The 17,304-nt window shown below is 49.5% G+C and overlaps 2 protein-coding genes across 2 annotated transcripts; both read left to right on the top strand.

The window, feature by feature from the left end:
* The first annotated feature begins 1,520 nt into the window (after positions 1-1,520).
* On the top strand, positions 1,521-6,235 carry cav2 (caveolin 2). The gene is made up of 3 exons (XM_086209684.1): positions 1,521-1,908; positions 2,140-2,327; positions 3,498-6,235. Exons 1-3 carry the CDS (start codon positions 1,759-1,761, stop codon positions 3,646-3,648), a joined length of 489 nt encoding a protein of 162 aa, XP_086065810.1. The 5' UTR covers positions 1,521-1,758; the 3' UTR covers positions 3,649-6,235.
* Positions 6,236-8,038: 1,803 nt separating this feature from the next.
* Positions 8,039-17,071, top strand: cav1 (caveolin 1). The gene is made up of 3 exons (XM_086209683.1): positions 8,039-8,357; positions 9,223-9,390; positions 15,047-17,071. Exons 1-3 carry the CDS (start codon positions 8,325-8,327, stop codon positions 15,386-15,388), a joined length of 543 nt encoding a protein of 180 aa, XP_086065809.1. The 5' UTR covers positions 8,039-8,324; the 3' UTR covers positions 15,389-17,071.
* The last annotated feature ends 233 nt before the right edge of the window (positions 17,072-17,304 follow it).

Raw genomic sequence — 17,304 nt, 5'->3', positions numbered from 1 at the left:
TCAAGATCAAAATGGCCGACCAAAGTCCTCGGTAACTGTCGGCAGAGCGCCTCAAACCACACGCAAGTTCTTTTCCTCATCTTTGCCTGAGATCGGCCAGGCAACAGTGCAGCAGACTCAAGAAACGAGACTTGAGGTTGTTTTTGAGGGGCGACTTAACGAAACAATATCTCATACAACCAAGTAAATGGACAACAAACACAAACATCTCAGAAAAGTGATGCTGTGTTTGAGTCCATTTGGCCCTTAGACTGGTGACCTGCTGCCAGGCAGAGGGGGGTGACTCACTCAGGGCTGGCTGGAGCGTAGCCTGCTCACTGTGTCTCCTCAAACCAACTGGCAAGGTTGACTCTGACCGAGGTCTGACCCCATAGAAGACGACGGCACGTTTTCAAATATCCGTGCTCGATATCAAAACTGGTGAGCTTAAAATAACAGTGAGCTTTTCTAGCTTCCTAGCGAGGCTCTGAGATCCGTTTCTGATGGATTTCTGGCCCCGACGTCGTTCCACCAGAAACACAAAGCTTCCAGCGCTCTGAGGTGAAAATGGAGGGGATTCTTGTTGACGCGTGTGATGAAACCAGCCTGCAGCGTGGATGTCTGTCTGCGAGCGTGTTTGTTGCCACACTCTCCTGGTCTTCTACGCTGCTTGAGGATCTTGATTTAGGAAGCCTTTCCTGCAACACATTCCAGACACATTCCAGAATTTTATTTTATTTTTTTAATGCTTCATTTAGAATTTTCCAGAAACAGTTGTTTTCATTTTATCTTCTCCGGGGGGGAATTCCAGATGCCTGCTCCTACCTCGCCTGCACATGTCTAATCTTTTTTCTTTTTCTGGGTTTTTTTTTTTTTGGGTGGGGGGGGGGGTCTCAACATTTCAAGCATGAATTTAGCATGACGTTTTATTCAGGTATGATTCAATAGCGTCCGTTTATTTGAGAGAGCTGCACATTTTGTAGCAGGTGTGAATTGTCTCTTTTGAACGCTACAATGTCACTTCAAGAGTTTCACAGAAATCTGAGGAATGCATGGACCTGTTCAGCGTGGCATGTTCTTTAAAAACATCAAATGTCTAACACACACACACACACACACACACACACACACACAGAGGCAGGGGAAGAATGAGGTCAGTCCACACCTCCTCCGCCTTAATTCATCTCACATTGTTGCCCTCCTGTTTAGACATCTGAATTATTCTAACAATGCTGGCTGGTTCCTCTGAGTACGGAACATGAGGCAAAATGAAAGACGTGTGGTGGAACAGTGAGTTCAGCCTTTGAAGTAACAATAAAACATCGACGTGTGTGTGTGTGTGTGTGCGTGTGTGTGTGTGTGTGTGTGTGTGTGTGTGTGTGTCCAAAAAATAAAGTCTTAAGAGAAATTATCCACAGGTGTTTTCTGCACAGAGCCTCAGACTCAGAGTTTGTCTCCCCCAATCACGGAGTCCCATCCGTATTTTATCAAGCTGGGATCGTTTGTGCTGCACTAATCAGCACCCGGCGGCCACTAAGGAACCTCGGGTCTCCATGGCTCCTGCCCCGGGGGTTCAGTACACCACACAATAGCCTCAGTCATCGCTGAGCCCTCAGTGGAAGTGACTCTGAGCTTGTTGTGTCTCCGCGGCCCCACGCTGCTGCGCTTTTCCGCACAGGGCGGGGTGATGATGCTCAGTACGGCGCGGGGCGCTCCGTCACCAGCTCCTCTCCCAGCACCGTCTGCCTGCCTGCCTGCCCGCCCGGCTGAGCGGACAACATGGGCCTGGAAAAGGAGAAATCGGACATGAGTATAATTATGGACGAGGATGAATTCAACCGGTCGATAGAACCCATCCTGTCCAAGAAGGGGAAGGTTTACGCAGCGCCGCCGGATCGAGACCCGAACGACATCAACGCGCACTTGAAGGTAAAGCTGCTTTGAAAGTGAAACTACAGTGTTGTGGCTGTCAGGGTGAAAGATCTCCTCCCGCTAGTAATGGAACCCGATTGTTGTACGTAACAAAGTGTGAGTCTGATAAGCGGGAATACCTGGAAGTCGATGCCAGCGCGCGCTCGCTCACCTTCCTGCCTGCGTCCCTCCTCTCCCCCCTCAGCTCTCCCGGCTCATTCTGTCCCTCCGACTTCTGATCCCCGGCAGGTCGGGTTCGAGGACGTCATCGCGGAGCCCGTCTCCACGCAGAGCTTCGACCGAGTCTGGATCGGGAGCCACGCAGCGTTCGAGCTGATCAAGTTCATCTTCTACCGGGTGCTGAGCACGCTGCTGGCCGTGCCCGTGGCGTTCATCCTCGGGCTGCTCTTCGGGGTCCTCAGCTGCATCCACATCTGGTATGGGGGGGGGGGGGGGTGATCTGATCCACCTGCAGGGTCCTGGTGCTGCTCATTACAGCCTGGTTTGCGTCACTTCTGGGTAAAAGAAAACACAAAGCACAAACGTCACATGAGGTGCGAGAGGAAGATCAGAACCCCAGGAGACAGTCGTTGAAACCAGAGCCACAAAAAGGTTTTTAGAGCTCCAGTGAGACGTGAGATGAACAGTGGCGGAACTAGACTTTTGTAAGGGGGGGGGGGGCATGGCTGTTTAGGGAGTACTGGTCTGGTTAATCCAAAGGTCAAAACCTGAATTAACCCTCAAAAGCATCTAAATTATGCCGTGGCGGGATGCTGTTGTTGAAAGAAGCGGATAAAATTCAGCCGTCAGCGATGACATTTGAACAAGCCTGGTCGGTCACATGACACAGGGACTCCATGCCACCCTGGACGTCCCCCCCCCCCCCCCCCCCCCCAAATCTCCACCGAGTGAGTAAACAGTCCACACTCTAAAACTAAAAGGTGGACTTGAAGTGAAATGTGCTGCTGCTGCTGCTGCTTATATGTTTGCTCAGGCTCACAGTGTCAACACTGACGTGAGGTATTTATAGAGTTCATGCAGTCGAATCGTGAAGTCTGGGTTGTGATACTTGTATTTGGGTAATGACATCATGCTGCTCATGTCAGAGATGTACGTTGGACCGGTCGCACCTTCGCTCTCCACCGCAACCAAAGAGTGCGTTCAGTGAAACTTGATAGAGCAGCGTTTCATGCCCCCGAAGCGAGAACTCGATGGAAACTTGGAGGAAACGTTGGGTTCCACTGGCAGTGGGAAGAAAAAGCAAACGCCCACTGCCCTTTGCTGGATATCTGGCATTCTAACAGCACTGGAGGCCTATTTTCAGACCAGAGTGGGACATTCTTCAGATGCAGATTACATTCGCATGACCTCTCAGCGAGATGAGGTCACATAGAGGAGGAGGGGGAGGAGCCTAGTGCAGGTATTCATCCATACTGAAGCCGTAGAGCTGGAACGTCACGAAAGGAAAGACAAGTGCCGCTTCGAAGGAGGAGGGAGGGTTCAGAGCACATGTTGACTTTGGAACAAAGTGGGGGCGGCACGGTGGTGCAAAGATGTTCCTGCGTTTGTTTTTTTTACCCGCTGTGATCGACCTTTTGACCTTCCAGGTTGGTGATGCCCGTCATCCAGAGCTTCATGATGCTGCTCCCGTCGGTCCAGGTGGTGTGGAGAAGCATGACGGACATGTTCATCACGCCGCTGTTCCACAGCATGGGGAAGGTCCTGTCCTCCGTTCAAGTCAGAACCACTGAGAACTGACGGCGGCGGCGGAGGCGGGGGAGGAAGTGAGGGTGGAGCCTGCCTGTCGGGGGACGTATGAGCCCCTGATGAGGTCGGAGGTGAAATCCCGCTCAGATCACCTAAAGCTGTAAACGTAGACGTTGACCTTCTGACAAACTCGAGTGAGGGTTCTGAATTGGAGCTGATTGTCAACAAAACCTGTTCGCAAAGTCAAAGGTTTTCGACAAAAAAAAAAAAAATCCCCATATTTCAATGTATTTTATGACAAAACACAAAAACGAGAAATCGTAATCTCGTTAATTTACATGTCAGAACAACACGCGTGGCTTTCCGCTGAGCCCCGGAGTGGCGTTGAGATCACGAGATATGTTTGAATAATGAATGGGTACAAGACATCCTTTTCCTCACAAATATTTCAGTTATTTAATGTTTTTGATTTAGTTATAACTTGTTCCCTCAACATAAGTTTGTTTGTTTTGGTTTTTTTGCCTTGACAGCCACTTCAGGGCTTAGTGACCCCAGCTTCAGACCAGTTTAGTGTGGCTGCCGGGGGCCTGGTTGGAGCTTCATACCAACGCATCCCTGCTTGTGGGCGTTTCTGAGGCGGTCGACCGTTCTCTGACACATCGTACACATCTGGGACTCGCATAGAACCCCCACCCCTCCCCCCCCCAAAAAAATGGAGTTGTTTTGCTGATTGTGACCAAACAAAGATTCTTGTCATTCCATTGTGAGAGCGACGACTGAGACGGACGCGGTGTGGCGTGGTAAATACGCCGCCGCGTTGCTGAGAGATGTTGAGATTTCTGCTCTTTTTATATAAATATATAAATGTGTGTGTTGTATATATTGCAAAGAATTCCGCTCAAAAGGCAAATGAGTAGAACGCTGGAATGCTGGAGAACCTTAGAGGAACGTCAACTCTTTCCCCGCCAGATGTTTGTTTTTGGTTTTGGTTTTTTTTTGTTTGTTTTGTTTTTGAAAATCCGAATCAGAATTTTAACTCACCGACCTTTCAGCTCCTCCAGAATATTCAGTTTTATGAATATAAACACAGGAAATACGTCATGAGACCCCCCCCCCTTCATCTTCTCTCGCTCGGAGGCCTTTTTTTTTTTCCGCCTGCCGATCTTCAACAGCGCCGCCTAGAGTTATAAATGATGGCGGGGAAAGAGTTGAACGCTGGAGATGCGGCTTGTTGCACAGCTGCAGGCGGATTTTGCTTCTCATCCGCGTCAAACGGCCGGGCGTTTGTTTGAATTTAATCAGAATAAAAGCTGACGTTGTTTTCAATGAGGATTTGCCAACGTCTGAAGATTTTATTATTTAAACGGAACGATCACATCTGGCTTCGCGTAAACTCTGACATCTGGACGACCTCGCCTGTGTGGCTGCAGGCGTCACAAAGGCTTTTGTAGCTGCTTTATTTGGCTGAGCTGCAGTTTTCGGTACTTACTCTTCTTTTTTTTTTTTTTTTGAGGAAAAAACAAAGCTACGGAGCTGCGTGCTGGCGATGCTGAGATTTTTTTTTTTGATTTTTTAAAAATTTTGCGCTGTTCGGCATTGCTTCGTGCTGCTAATACGGCCGACAGTGTAAAAGTCAGCGTCGTGGTTTACAGCCGGCAGCAGGTTAAAGCTTCAAGGGTGCAAAACTGAAAAACCCAATAAAGATGTGACCTTAAAGGGGAACATCAGTTGTTGTTTTTTTCAACCTGGACCCTTTTTTTTCCCTGCATTTTTGGTCTAAGTGAGTGATGGAATTCAGGGTTTTTCTACGCGGCTTCGGCGTGGCTCAAGAGCAGAGCTGCCTGGAGCCTCAGAGCGGCTGGGATGTCATCCGATGGGGCAACCGGCTGCCCTCAAAGTCCATCCGCTAAAAGTGCGTTTTGTCGCGCTCTCGGGCTCAGATCATCGTTTTAATTGTCCGGCAACACAAAGGAAAGGAGGCGCGACTGTCCCTGGAGATGACGGGGAACATGCAGTGGATCCTTGACCTCTTATTTGAAGGTCGGGAGAAAAATACGTGAACACACTTTGACGCTACAAGGTTGGCGTTTTTTTTGGTTTTTTTTTTTTAATCGAACGGAATTTATCCTCTCTAATTTTAAAGTGTGTTTTGCCAGCAACACGTCGAAAGACACTGTGGTTATTTTACACATTTCTGTGCAATCAAATTAAAAAAAAAAACACTATTTAATTTCCGCAACACAAATATATGAAGTTTGTAAAAACATTCCAGATGAGTAGGAGTCGTAATTCAAGCTGACAATCATTGCTGAACTAGCCTAGACAGCTAGGCTGCTACGAGCGTAGCCAGGCGGGTCTGCCGCCGGTGCATTATGGGTGTTGGAGTGCTGAGGTGCGGTAGAGGAGGACGCAGGTGCGAGGCTTTTTCTCTCCTATTAGCAGGAAAGCATTTTTAATTTCTCAAATATTATATATTTATTTCACATAAAGGAATCAGTATCTGACATGCATCATCTGTAAAAACAAAAAACAAAAAAAGGTGTTTTTGTTTCTTACTTGTTGCTTTCCTCTGACCATGAATCTGCTCATTTAAGGACGCAAGGATGAAGCCTTCATGATGACAATAAAGACGGATGCCCTCAAGATAATTTATCCGTGTGGTTTCTTGCTTCTGTCCCGGGATGGCGAGTGCGGTTAGGAGACGCCGATCCGAGCCTGAGCAGTCTTGTAAATCACTTGTGCTGCGATTGCGTAAGAGGAGCGGCGGGTTGGTGGAACACGGCCTCGGGCGTCGCTGTCAGACCTGCACGCCTGCACAGCTCTGCGACACGTTGATCTGCACTTGTTCTTTGACAAAGAGTATTTGTTCCCCCAGCAGAACCCTTGGATGAGTTCACGCTTTATTCACGTTCATGTATTCACAAATACGTTCGTCATGTTTGTCTTGAACGCGTGAAAGATGACCCTTTTTTTTCTCGAGAGGGGAAAAAAATGGAGAGAAAAGAGAAAAATAAACGTGAAGGGTTTGTTTGTTTTTATTAGTAGAAACCGGAACGTGAGGAACATGAGGAGATCAGAGGGAAAGTGTGACTTCAGAGAGACAAGGTCGCCCAGTCCCGCTCCCGGTTTCTCTTTCAGTAAACATCAAAAACTGGTCCTGCAGAACCAAAACCGCTGAAGAGGCTTGAGAACCGGTTCAGTTTTGATCATCTAACCATAAACTCAAACCACCTCAGCATTAAAAGTGAAAAAAAAAAATCCCCTCAGATCCTGCTTGACCTTGGAGGCGGGATTTAGTCTCAGCCTTTGTTTTTCTGGAGTTCACGAGATCAACAAGCTCGCCGTCAGAAAACGGCAGCGTCATCATCTCAAGTTGTAAAATAATAATAAATGAAAAGTCATTCAGATCACCGCTGCGATCAGTGGCCCTCCGCTGAGGTCGTGCTTGTTTCTCTGTCAGCACAGTTCATACCCAACTTTGTAGAGGGGTTACCATGGCGGGGCGTTACCATGGTGAGGCAGCCATGTTGGATATCTGATCACAGAAAAGGCTTCGGTTACAGGAAGCGAGCCTGATGGAATGACGCTGTGTTGCTCACAGTCACATCATCCCCAGTGAGAGTGGGTTCTCTCTATCGCCACCTAGTGGCGGCAGCAAGTGGCGCAGCACCGCCTCAGTCGGTGGGTGGGGGTTCAGATTCAATTAGAGTCCAAGTGCCAGAGGTCAAAGTTCATCTTGGCGGCTCTAGGAGGCCTCTGAGAGACGGCTCCTCCCACTCAAGCATAAACACAGAAATGTACTTTATATGTTCCCTGTCACAGGAGGGTTGGAGTACTTCTAATATTTGAGGTACATTTTCTGTCTGATGGAGTACTTCCATCCCATGGTACTGGATGCGTTTACTTCCTCCACCTCAGATCAAACCCACTTTGTGCCCGCTTCTCTTTGTTCTTGGTTAAAACCAGAAGTTTACGGGGTCACGGCGTGGAATCAGACCCTGCTCCCCGGTCACGCGTTCCGAGTGACAACAGCTGACGGGCTGAGCCGGGGCCAACTTTGCTGATACAAGAATGTAAACAAACCCGAGTGACCAGCAGCGGAGCTCAGGAGGCTCCAGCACCTGCTGGAGTTCCACACCTTCAGTTTGACATCATTGGGTTGGCCGGGTTTTCCCGAGGCTGGAGGAAGAACCTGGAGACTCCTACTTTCTTTATTTGAACTCTTCCTCTTTTTTTTTTTTCTTAATTTGTGGTGTTTTATTCTGGATCTCTGTCCATCCTGGACCAGGCTGACCCCCTCAGGCTGAGGCTCACACACCTTGCCAGTCCCTTATTCACGCCCACATTCACTGAACAAAAAAGGGTTTCTGTGCTCTGACACGATTCCCCAAGTAAAGTAATTCCACGCCAATTACACACACACACACACACACACACACACACACACACACACACACACACCCTCCTTTGGCTCGGGATCACGTCTCCTCCTCGTGCAGGGCAGGTTACACGGTGGCTCTCTTGTCTCTGCTCCCCCGGTGACTCCACCACCACCACCAGCACCACCACCACACACACAGACTTTGGCATTAAACTCCAGTCACGTTCGGGGGCAGGATAGGAGTTCTATCACCCCCCAGGTCTCTGAGAGGAACCCTGGTTCTCCCAGCCTGCCTCCTAAACTTCCTAAACTGACTTCTTGTCTGTTTTAAATCTGTCCAAGCAGCATGACGGGACTGAAGGACGGCGACACGGAGGAGGTAGAGTACGACTCCCGCAGCTCCAACTCTCCGCCGCGGATTCCTCCTGATTTGCATCCACGGGACTAATTCTTGAGTTTTTTTTCTTTCTATCTTTCTGTCGTTCTTTTCTGGCACGTAGTCGCGGATGCTTCTCCCGACACAGGCTGAGTGAATGTGGAGCACCGCTGAGGACCTATTAGCGCCGGGGTGCGAGATTCTGAGCACTTTACGCATCGGTACGAAAGTTTCCGTGCGTAAAGAAAGGGGGAGAGAGAGCGGCCGTTTTACCTGTGACTAGAATAAACGGGATTGTAAACCGCGAGTTTAACAATAATCCAGGAAATGCGGTTGTTAGTTAAAAAAAAATCCAGATGTTCTTGACGGGTTTACGGAGGTCTGTCTTAATTTTAAATCTGTGTTTTTGTTATTGAGGTTCTGAACGTCGTTGATGTTTCCTACCTGGTGAAAGTTACACGTTTATTTATCTGTGTGAGTAGTTGTAGTGGGGGGGGGGGGGGGGGTATTTCGCTTCTACGTGGTTGAATGGGTGTCAGGCGCGCGTCCGGGGTGGTGAGGACCCCTTGCGGCTGGATCGAGGGGGTGTGGTGCTTCACTTTCTGTTCATTTAAACCCGTCCCTGTTTTTTTTTTTTTTTTTGCGGGGCAGGCTGGTTAACAGTCTGTCTTCCTCCCAGCGCTGCTGCTGCTGCTGCGCACACACACACACACACATACACACTCACACACTCTCACTCACACACACTCACACTCACTCACACACACTCACTCACACACACACTACCCCTCCAACCTCTTCGCTCTCTTCTCCTCCTTCTCCTTCTTCTGCTCCTTCTTCATCTCCTGCCTCCTCTGGATCCTGACAGGAGTTTCTGCGTTCGCCGTTCATCAGAAAACAAGGGAACATTTACAAACCCAACAACAAGGACATGGACAACGACAGTCTGAACGAGAAGACCATGGAGGACGTCCACACCAAGGAGATCGACCTGGTGAACCGGGACCCCAAACACATTAACGACGACGTTGTTAAGGTGAGTTCCAGAAAAGGAAAGAAAGACAGAAGGAAAAAAAAAAAACACAACTTTGAAGTTGAAAAGTTTGGGTTTGAAGTCTTTTTTTTCCTTCTTTTAATTCTCCCACTAAAATAATGTTTAAACCTGTCGCGGAGTTTGCACTTAATTCCCCGAAGCTGTCAAATGAGAGCACCGGAGGCGCACAGGTTTGCGCACTGAGCTGGTTCTAGTGTGTGTGTGTGTGTGTGTGTGTGTGTGTGTGTGTGTGTGTGCGGCACTCCCCCACACACTAACTTTTCCTCCGTATTAGGGAACGACTTTGCAACGGTTTAAAAAAAAAAAAAAAACAAGAAAAAAAGTGAATTTCGATGGTAGAAGGACAGCAGCTCAGACACGCGCCTGTCCGAGCTGCGTGACGTTTCCTGCTGTTGGGACGCGCGTTCCCCGCAGTCCTCGTTGTGTTCTCCTTGTTTTTGTTGCTGTTTCGTGGGGGGAATTCTTTCCATGAGAGAAGAAGAAGAAGAAGAAGTGTAGCTTCGGTAAAACTGAGTGTTTTCAGCAGAGGAGAGGCGCGCTGGCAGCCACCTGACCTGCCGCGTCTGCGCGGCGGCAGCAGCTGTCTGAGGCCACCGGCCGCTCTCTCCTCCAGCACGGGAGGGGGTGAGGGAGGGAGGGGGAGTGAGGCGGTGAGACAGCTCCCTGCGTGAGACAGCAGGGGTCAGATCTTTGAAATGCCTGAAAAACCGGGGAAACACCCAAGTAGGCTGCATGGTGTACTGAAGGGATATCCCTCACCACTCCCCATCCCTCCCCCATTCCTTCCTCCCTCTCTCTCTCCCTTTCTCTCCCTCCCTTCAAGTTGCATCAGAGGAGCAGATGCCCTTCATATTGGCTGCCCCCCCCCCCACACACACACACACACACACACCACCAATTATAACAGAGCCTCTGGGATGGCTCCTCTCAGGAAGTATGGCTTCTTTTCACAGATTAGAAGACGCTCACTGCCCCTGGACGTCCCTATCAACTTGATTTAATGGCATTAATCATCTGCACAATCACATGTGCTGACGCCATGTGAGCTGATCAGAAACAACATGCAAACGTTTAGAATGAAAAAAAGTCTGTTGCTTCAGTAACGTGCAAGTGAGACAGGATGAACGCGTTTCACATCCGTTCAGAGAAGGCAGGTTTTTGTTGGGTCTTTTTTTCATGCCCAGATGGAATTCTTGCTTATTATAAGATGGCGCTGTTATAAATTCTTCTACTGGCTTCACTGGGATCAGTGGTGGACAAAGTACACCATCCCAGTACTCGAGTCAAAGTACTCCAGCCAAATATTAGGTGAAAGTATTTCAGTCTTTTTCTTGAGTAAAAATGCAGCAGAACTTGCCTCTAAGAGAAGCTACTTGTTCTTAAACCGATGTAAGAAGTCAACTGAGGTGGTTTTACTTCTGACTGGGAGTATTTATACTTTGTCTCAAGTGCCGGGGTTGTGTACTTGAGTGTATTTGGGGGACACATGATCGTCCCGACATTCCACATATAAATGAATGTAATTGAATGTCTTTGGGCTGCTTTGTTCCTCTCAGTTGTCGCCCATCCCTCCGTCCGCTCCTCCGTTGTGACTATGAGTCAGACTCTCCCCTCCAGCCTCAGAATAGAACGCTACGGAGCCCCTCATGGGACATTCAGTTTCTCATGCTCACCACAGACTTTCTCCTGCAGGTTCACCAGATAGTTTCTTTCCTCCTTCTCAACTCCGTAGCGAAGAGAAATCCCCTCACACCGACTTAACAAAACCCGGGATGTCAGGCTGGAGCCCAAAGACGCTCACTGCCCCCCTCTGGATTCTGAAACAACCTCTAACGAGCCCGTAGTTTTTTCCAGTGTGTGGTATCATGCGGCTCAGAGGGGATTTGAGGTCAACGAAACACTTCTGCCAAGTGGAAGCGTGTGTTCGGTGCGCCCCGATGAAAAGCACAAGCAGGGAATCCCTTCCAGCAAGCCTCGCTCTGCAATCCACCGTGAAGCCACACACCCCGCACGCAGTATACTCACACGTATATGTGTACAGCCTGCGCACACACACACACACACACACACACACACACACACACACACACGCTCAATGGTGCATTCCTGCAATCAGGGGAATACAAGCTGTTCTCCCGGAGCGCCTACAGCTGGTCTCAATCACTCGGCCACATCAAACATGTTCCGTTACTGACGTGAGAGCAGAGTTTACCCCTCAAAGTTCTCCTCTGGGGAAGTTGTGGGTCTTTGTGTGGCAGAGAGGAGGCGCTTGTGTCCAGCGGGTGAGTGAAGACATCCACACCTCACTCTGCTCGGAGGGAGTTTAAGATCCAGACGGTACTTGGCCGCCTGTTTGTGGGATTTTATTATTTCTGTAATTTTATCACCATGAACTCCTCCGCCAGCCGAGGCTCCTGGAGCTCTTTAGAACTCAGTGCAGCTGGTTGTGTTTCCATTCAAATCTCATGCAAAGGACCAGACGCCACACGGATGTCGAATCTTTGTGGGTCTGCAGAGGCTCCTGATCAGCCAGTTGACAAAGTGGCCTTTTATCGTGATGTAAGGTGAATATGAGCTTCGCTGCGGGGCCTCAGGGTGGCGTCAGAGAGAGGGAAGTGCATCTCAACCCAGCCGAACGGCGTGAGCTGTCCCCAACTTCCGATGCGTCCACGCATGTTCAACAGTTTGGTTCATTTGTGGCCACGTGATGCAACTCACGACTGAACCGACTCAGTCACGAGTTAACCTGCGGCCCCCGATGAATCACGTTGTTCGATCAAATTCTATTCCTCTCTCTGGGCCGCGGCCTCTCTGTGTGTTCTCCACGGAGTCGTTTTCAGTAGCTCATTTTAATTGAACTAAAACAATCCGGCTGTGTGCTGCCAGTCCCTCTAATCTCTCCCCTGAACCAACCCAAATATTTCCCCTGACTACCGAAGCCCTCAGGCCAACACAAGAGTCCATTAACGTGGTGACCTTCTCCTCCAGGATCCCACTCTGTCCGTTCAAGCGGAGTCGACAGCCTGAAGATAGAGCTCTGGAAATAGCACATCGCCGTATTTACTTAACAGTATGGTCGCCTAGGCAACAGGTCACATGCTGACACGGTGCTCTGTTAAATCTTATCAGAGCTCGGCCGACTGGCCTGCAGAGGTCCTCGCTGGGGCTCAGCGGCTGCAGGACGGCGGCGGCGGTGTCGAAGGGCTCAGTCGGACTGATGTGAAGTCCTCACGCGTGCAGAGCGCAACCCTTTCGATGATGTTTGATCCAAACAACAGCGAAGAATGTGGTGATGCATCCTTCACAGTCCTGCGGAGGACCCACAAGAGAGAGGGGGAAAAAAACAAAAAAACAACAACTTCATCTTAGAGGCGTTCTGACCACTTTTTGACAAGCCGGTCCTCGCGCTGAGAGTTGGGCGCCAGAACAACGATGACTCCATTAATACGTGACAGGGTTCAGGAAGGTCAGGACCTCGAGAGCTGCGACCTCCACACACGCCTCACACTGTGAGACGTCTGCGCCTGTGCCTCCCTGCTGAAGGCTCTCATTTAATCTCAATCAAAGTTCTGGAAACTGGCACCGAGTGGGTCCTCTTTAAAAATTTGTAGCTGTGGAAAAAATAAATGGGCGGCACGCTGGTTTTGTGGTCCTCAGTCAGATTTATATTATAAGGTTGTTGCTGGGAGAGCGGCGTGAGTCTGCAGGCGTGGAGTGAAAGAACTGGACTGTTTCAAGGCAGGGAAAGAAAAAAAAAACCCTCTGAGCTCTGTTTCTGAAAAGGATATGAAGGAACTGGAAAACCTTACGTTTACTCCTCGTGACATAATCTCATTAATACTGAGATGAAATTAATCCCTTAACAAACTCTTCCATGATAATCCTTGTCTTCTTTATCCAGCCGTTCATCTGGAAGGGTCGTAGCTGGGCTTTCTTTTTTTTTTTTGCTCCACAGAGTTTGTGAACTGACATTTTGGGGGTTTTTTTTCGGGCAGTTTGCCGTTGTTAGCTTCAGGCTAACACACACGGCTGGCTCTTCCTGCATTCCAGACTCAATTCTGCCGTCCTGAGCTCAGAGACAACTATTTGTGAATACTTGATGTTTTCTGCGTGATGTATCCCTTTGGGTGAGTTGCCGCTAAGCTGCAGGCTAACGCAGCGCGAGGACAAACAGTGACTCAGGTGTGCAGAACGATTCCTCTGCTCCAGCTGCACACAGTGAAACAGACTGGAGGAAACGCTGCCATTGTTGTAGTTTTTCTGAGGAGGGGGGGGGGGTTTGCACCTGGACTTCCTGCACCATTTCACACGTTGGCATTCGGTTACTGTCCATCACCTCTGCGCTCTCAGTACCATGGGAAAAGAAGCTTTCTGGCACTTTTTTCAGAATATTGGCATCAACTTGGCACAGGCGCATCAATTCCTGTGACGTCCCTCGTTCCCAGACTTTGGGCTAAGCTAAGCTAAGCTAACTGCCCCCATGGTTCCACCTTCATATGACAAAGACGGGTGATGAGAGAGAGAGTCTCTTTTTGCCAATCAGACATGGAGTTTGGGAGTCTTGTTCCATGCAGATTATCTTCATCTAAACTGACATCGCTGTCTATGTTGATGTCCAGTGAAATCAGCTGATTTCAGCGACGGTAAATCAGAATGACAGCGAGCAGGTTGTGCTTTTCCATTTCATGTCAGTGCGGAGGGTTTATCTTATGAGTTAACCCTTGGGTTAGTCTGCAGGACAACACACAGGGCTAATAAACCCGTGTGCCGGATGAGAGGGAGTCTGCTCTGTTGACAGCGTCTCTTAAACAGCAGCGGTCAGGTCACCAAGAACTTTCAACCACTGTCACATTTAAAAGCTCTGGAGGGAGACGTGTTTACACCGTCCTGGTCCTCCTCTACTGGGAGGTACAGGAAAGTGAGGGGGGTCCCACTGTCCCCCTGTCAATCATACACCAGTTAGAACCTACGTGTTTGGATTTTTCCATAAATGAGACTTGAGTAGGCAGACGGGCCGTCAGACGATCCTTGATCCCGTTTCACTGAGATGTGGGAAACTTGGAGTCGCACTTCCTGCCAAGACTTAGCATGTCTGTGTCGGACCGGTTTTGTCACTTCCTGTCGTGTTTTTGTAGTTCTAACTTCGCGTGTTGATGTTTCTCCGCCCCGGTGTGTCACAGGTGCTGCCATCAGGTGACTCCAGTTCTCCTCTGGTGCTCCTCTTTTCCCTCCCGTAGCTGCTACATCATCGCTGTATGTTTGCAGCTGTTGTGTGTGTGTGTGTGTGTGTGTGTGTGTGTGTGTGTGTGTGTGTGTGTGTGTGTGTGTGTGTTTGATTTCTTTGATGGATTTTCCTCCTCTGACTCTGGATTGTCCTCTTGCCTTCTGGCTGTGGTCGATGAGTGTGTATCACTCAGTATTTTCGGTGGCGAGATGTCAGTGGTTTAACGGTGTCAGTGACTGCAGACGGATGCACCGCGCAGATCACATGACCCTAACACCCCACACACACACACACACACACACCTACAAAAGAGACAAGCAGCCAAGAAAAAAAGCTGAATATTTCCACGAATGTGTTTGTTTGACGTTCTTCAGAAAGCTCCTGGGTCTATAATGTGTCCGTCCTCCTCCTCAGGTGGACTTTGAGGACGTGATCGCGGAGCCTGCAGGAACCTACAGCTTCGACGGTGTGTGGAAAGCTAGCTTCACCACCTTCACTGTCACCAAGTACTGGTGCTACCGGCTGCTGACGGCGATAGTCGGCATCCCCCTGGCGGTGATCTGGGGAATCTTCTTCGCCATCCTTTCCTTCCTGCACATCTGGGCCGTGGTGCCTTGCATCAAGAGCTACCTGATCGAGATCCACTGCGTCAGCCGCGTCTACTCCATCTGCGTGCACACCTTCTGCGACCCGTTGTTCGAGGCCATGGGCAAATGTTTCAGCAGCATCCGAGTCAGCACGACCAAGGAGGTGTAGTCACCCGGAAAAGAAGAGGCCGGGAGGGAGGATGGGAGGGCTAGAGCAAAAAGAGGGAAGAGAAGAAGAAAAACAGACCTCTGGGAAGGTGTTTCCAGAGCTGGGCGGGGGACATTTGGAGATAAGGGGGCGTGGTCACACGTGGTTCCACCTCTGTCTGTCAGCGCAAACGTGGGCACAGGAAATCAAAAGGGACACTGGGTGGGGGGGGGGGGGGGTTATTGTGTTGTTTTTGTTCTAGTCCCGTCCCCCTCCCCCTCGCTGTTAATTTTGTCAAGCAAGCAAGCAAGCGAGCTCCGATCTGTTTTTGTGTTCTGTTCATTCCGTTCTTAGCACTTCTGTGGAGAGCTAATCACGTTATTGATTCAGGTGAAGGCAGAGCGTCGGGGGTCCCTGTCTTCTCCTGTTTGTGTTTGGAGCTGCTGGGTTGGGCTGCTGGACGGTGGGATGTTAGCGATGGGAAGCAGAGAGAAAGCCAGAGTGCTGCCGAATTCCAGCTGACTCAGCAAAAACAAAACAAGCCCGCACGCCGAACCACACCGCTATGCCCCCCCACCCCCACCCAACCACCACCACCACCACCACCCCTCCCCCCCTGCCCCCTCTGACCTCCCATCCCTCCCTCGCCATCCCTTCCTCCACCTGGCTTTCCAGCAGTCTGACACACTGAACCCGCCCTTTTTTTTTTGTTGTTGTTGTTGTTGTTTTTTTCCCTGCATGCCACCGCGCCGCCTTGCCAGCAACTCGCCGTCCGCCACCGTCACGCAGGATTGATCTCGCTCTCAGCTTCTTACTTCACCTCAAAAAAAATTTACAAAATTTGTTCCGCGCAGGTTCCATCCACCTCATCACGAGCGTGTGACAAGGAATGTTTGATTTTTATTTGTTTTTTGGCATTTTTTCTTCATCTGTGAGACTTTTAATGCACATCATCTTTATTCCATATCAGAAGCTTTTTTTTCTTTTTTTTTTGTCCTAATATGAAGAACTTTGGGGGGGGGGGGTTTCATTTCATCGCATCATTGTTTTTGACCTTCCTAAATGTACTGTGCACAGAAAATAGGTCCTGACGAGACTCAAGCCGCGGCCTCGTTCCAGTGCACTCACCTACGGGAGGGCGTGGTTAGTGATTAGCGCTAACGAGCACCTGCTAAGTTCCAACGCTTGGAGCGTGCGGTTACAAGCTTTTGTGGGTATTCTTCTTCTTGCGCTACGCAGGTTCATGCAGTGGAATGACGGGAGGTCGAGTGTGTGGTTTTGGATCATTTCTAACGCTGGTTTTTGTTTTTTTTTTGTCTCCATGCCCCCCTGATGAGTTTGCTCTGCTTTCATTTTTTAAATTTTTTTTCTTTTTGACTGTGGATTCGATGCTGAGAAGCATCAAACTGACATCTTCCACCCCAGCGATGGAAGTTGGGGGGGGGGGGGTTCCTGTGATGGGGTTTTTCGGGTGGGGGGGGTTGTATTTTATCAACGCACGCTTTGACTCCGTCACCTTCAGTCTACCTGCTGTCTGCTCACAGGGACATCGCAGCACCTGTTCCTTGAATTGAGATTTGAGCTCATGAGGCCATTTTTTTTTTTAATAAGAATTGTTTTTGTTTGTTTGTTTGTTTGTTTTTTCCTTCCTTGCTTTTACTGTACAACATCACGCTATGCACATTAAAATGTAATATGACCCGGTGTGCATTCATTCATTCATTTATTTATGTTTCGAGTCTCCACCCGCGTGCGCCTCTCCCTGATCACGTGAACGGCCGCCTTTTGTTGTTCACCTGTTGTTCAGCCTCACTTGTGACGTTGAGCCGCGGCAAATCTGGCGGTTTAACGACTCCACGTTAGAAACTATGGGGGTGGGGGGGGGGGGGTCACATGGAGCCAAAGGAGCAGTTGGTATTGTATCCGTCTTTCCTGAT

The sequence above is a fragment of the Aulostomus chinensis genome, chromosome 7 (assembly GCF_037954235.1).
Source record: "Aulostomus chinensis isolate RoL2024-O1b breed Wild chromosome 7, RoL_Achi_v1.0, whole genome shotgun sequence".
Lineage (NCBI taxonomy): Eukaryota > Metazoa > Chordata > Actinopteri > Syngnathiformes > Aulostomidae > Aulostomus > Aulostomus chinensis.
Note: the sequence above shows the minus strand (reverse complement) of the source record. Positions and strands in the feature narration are given on the sequence as shown.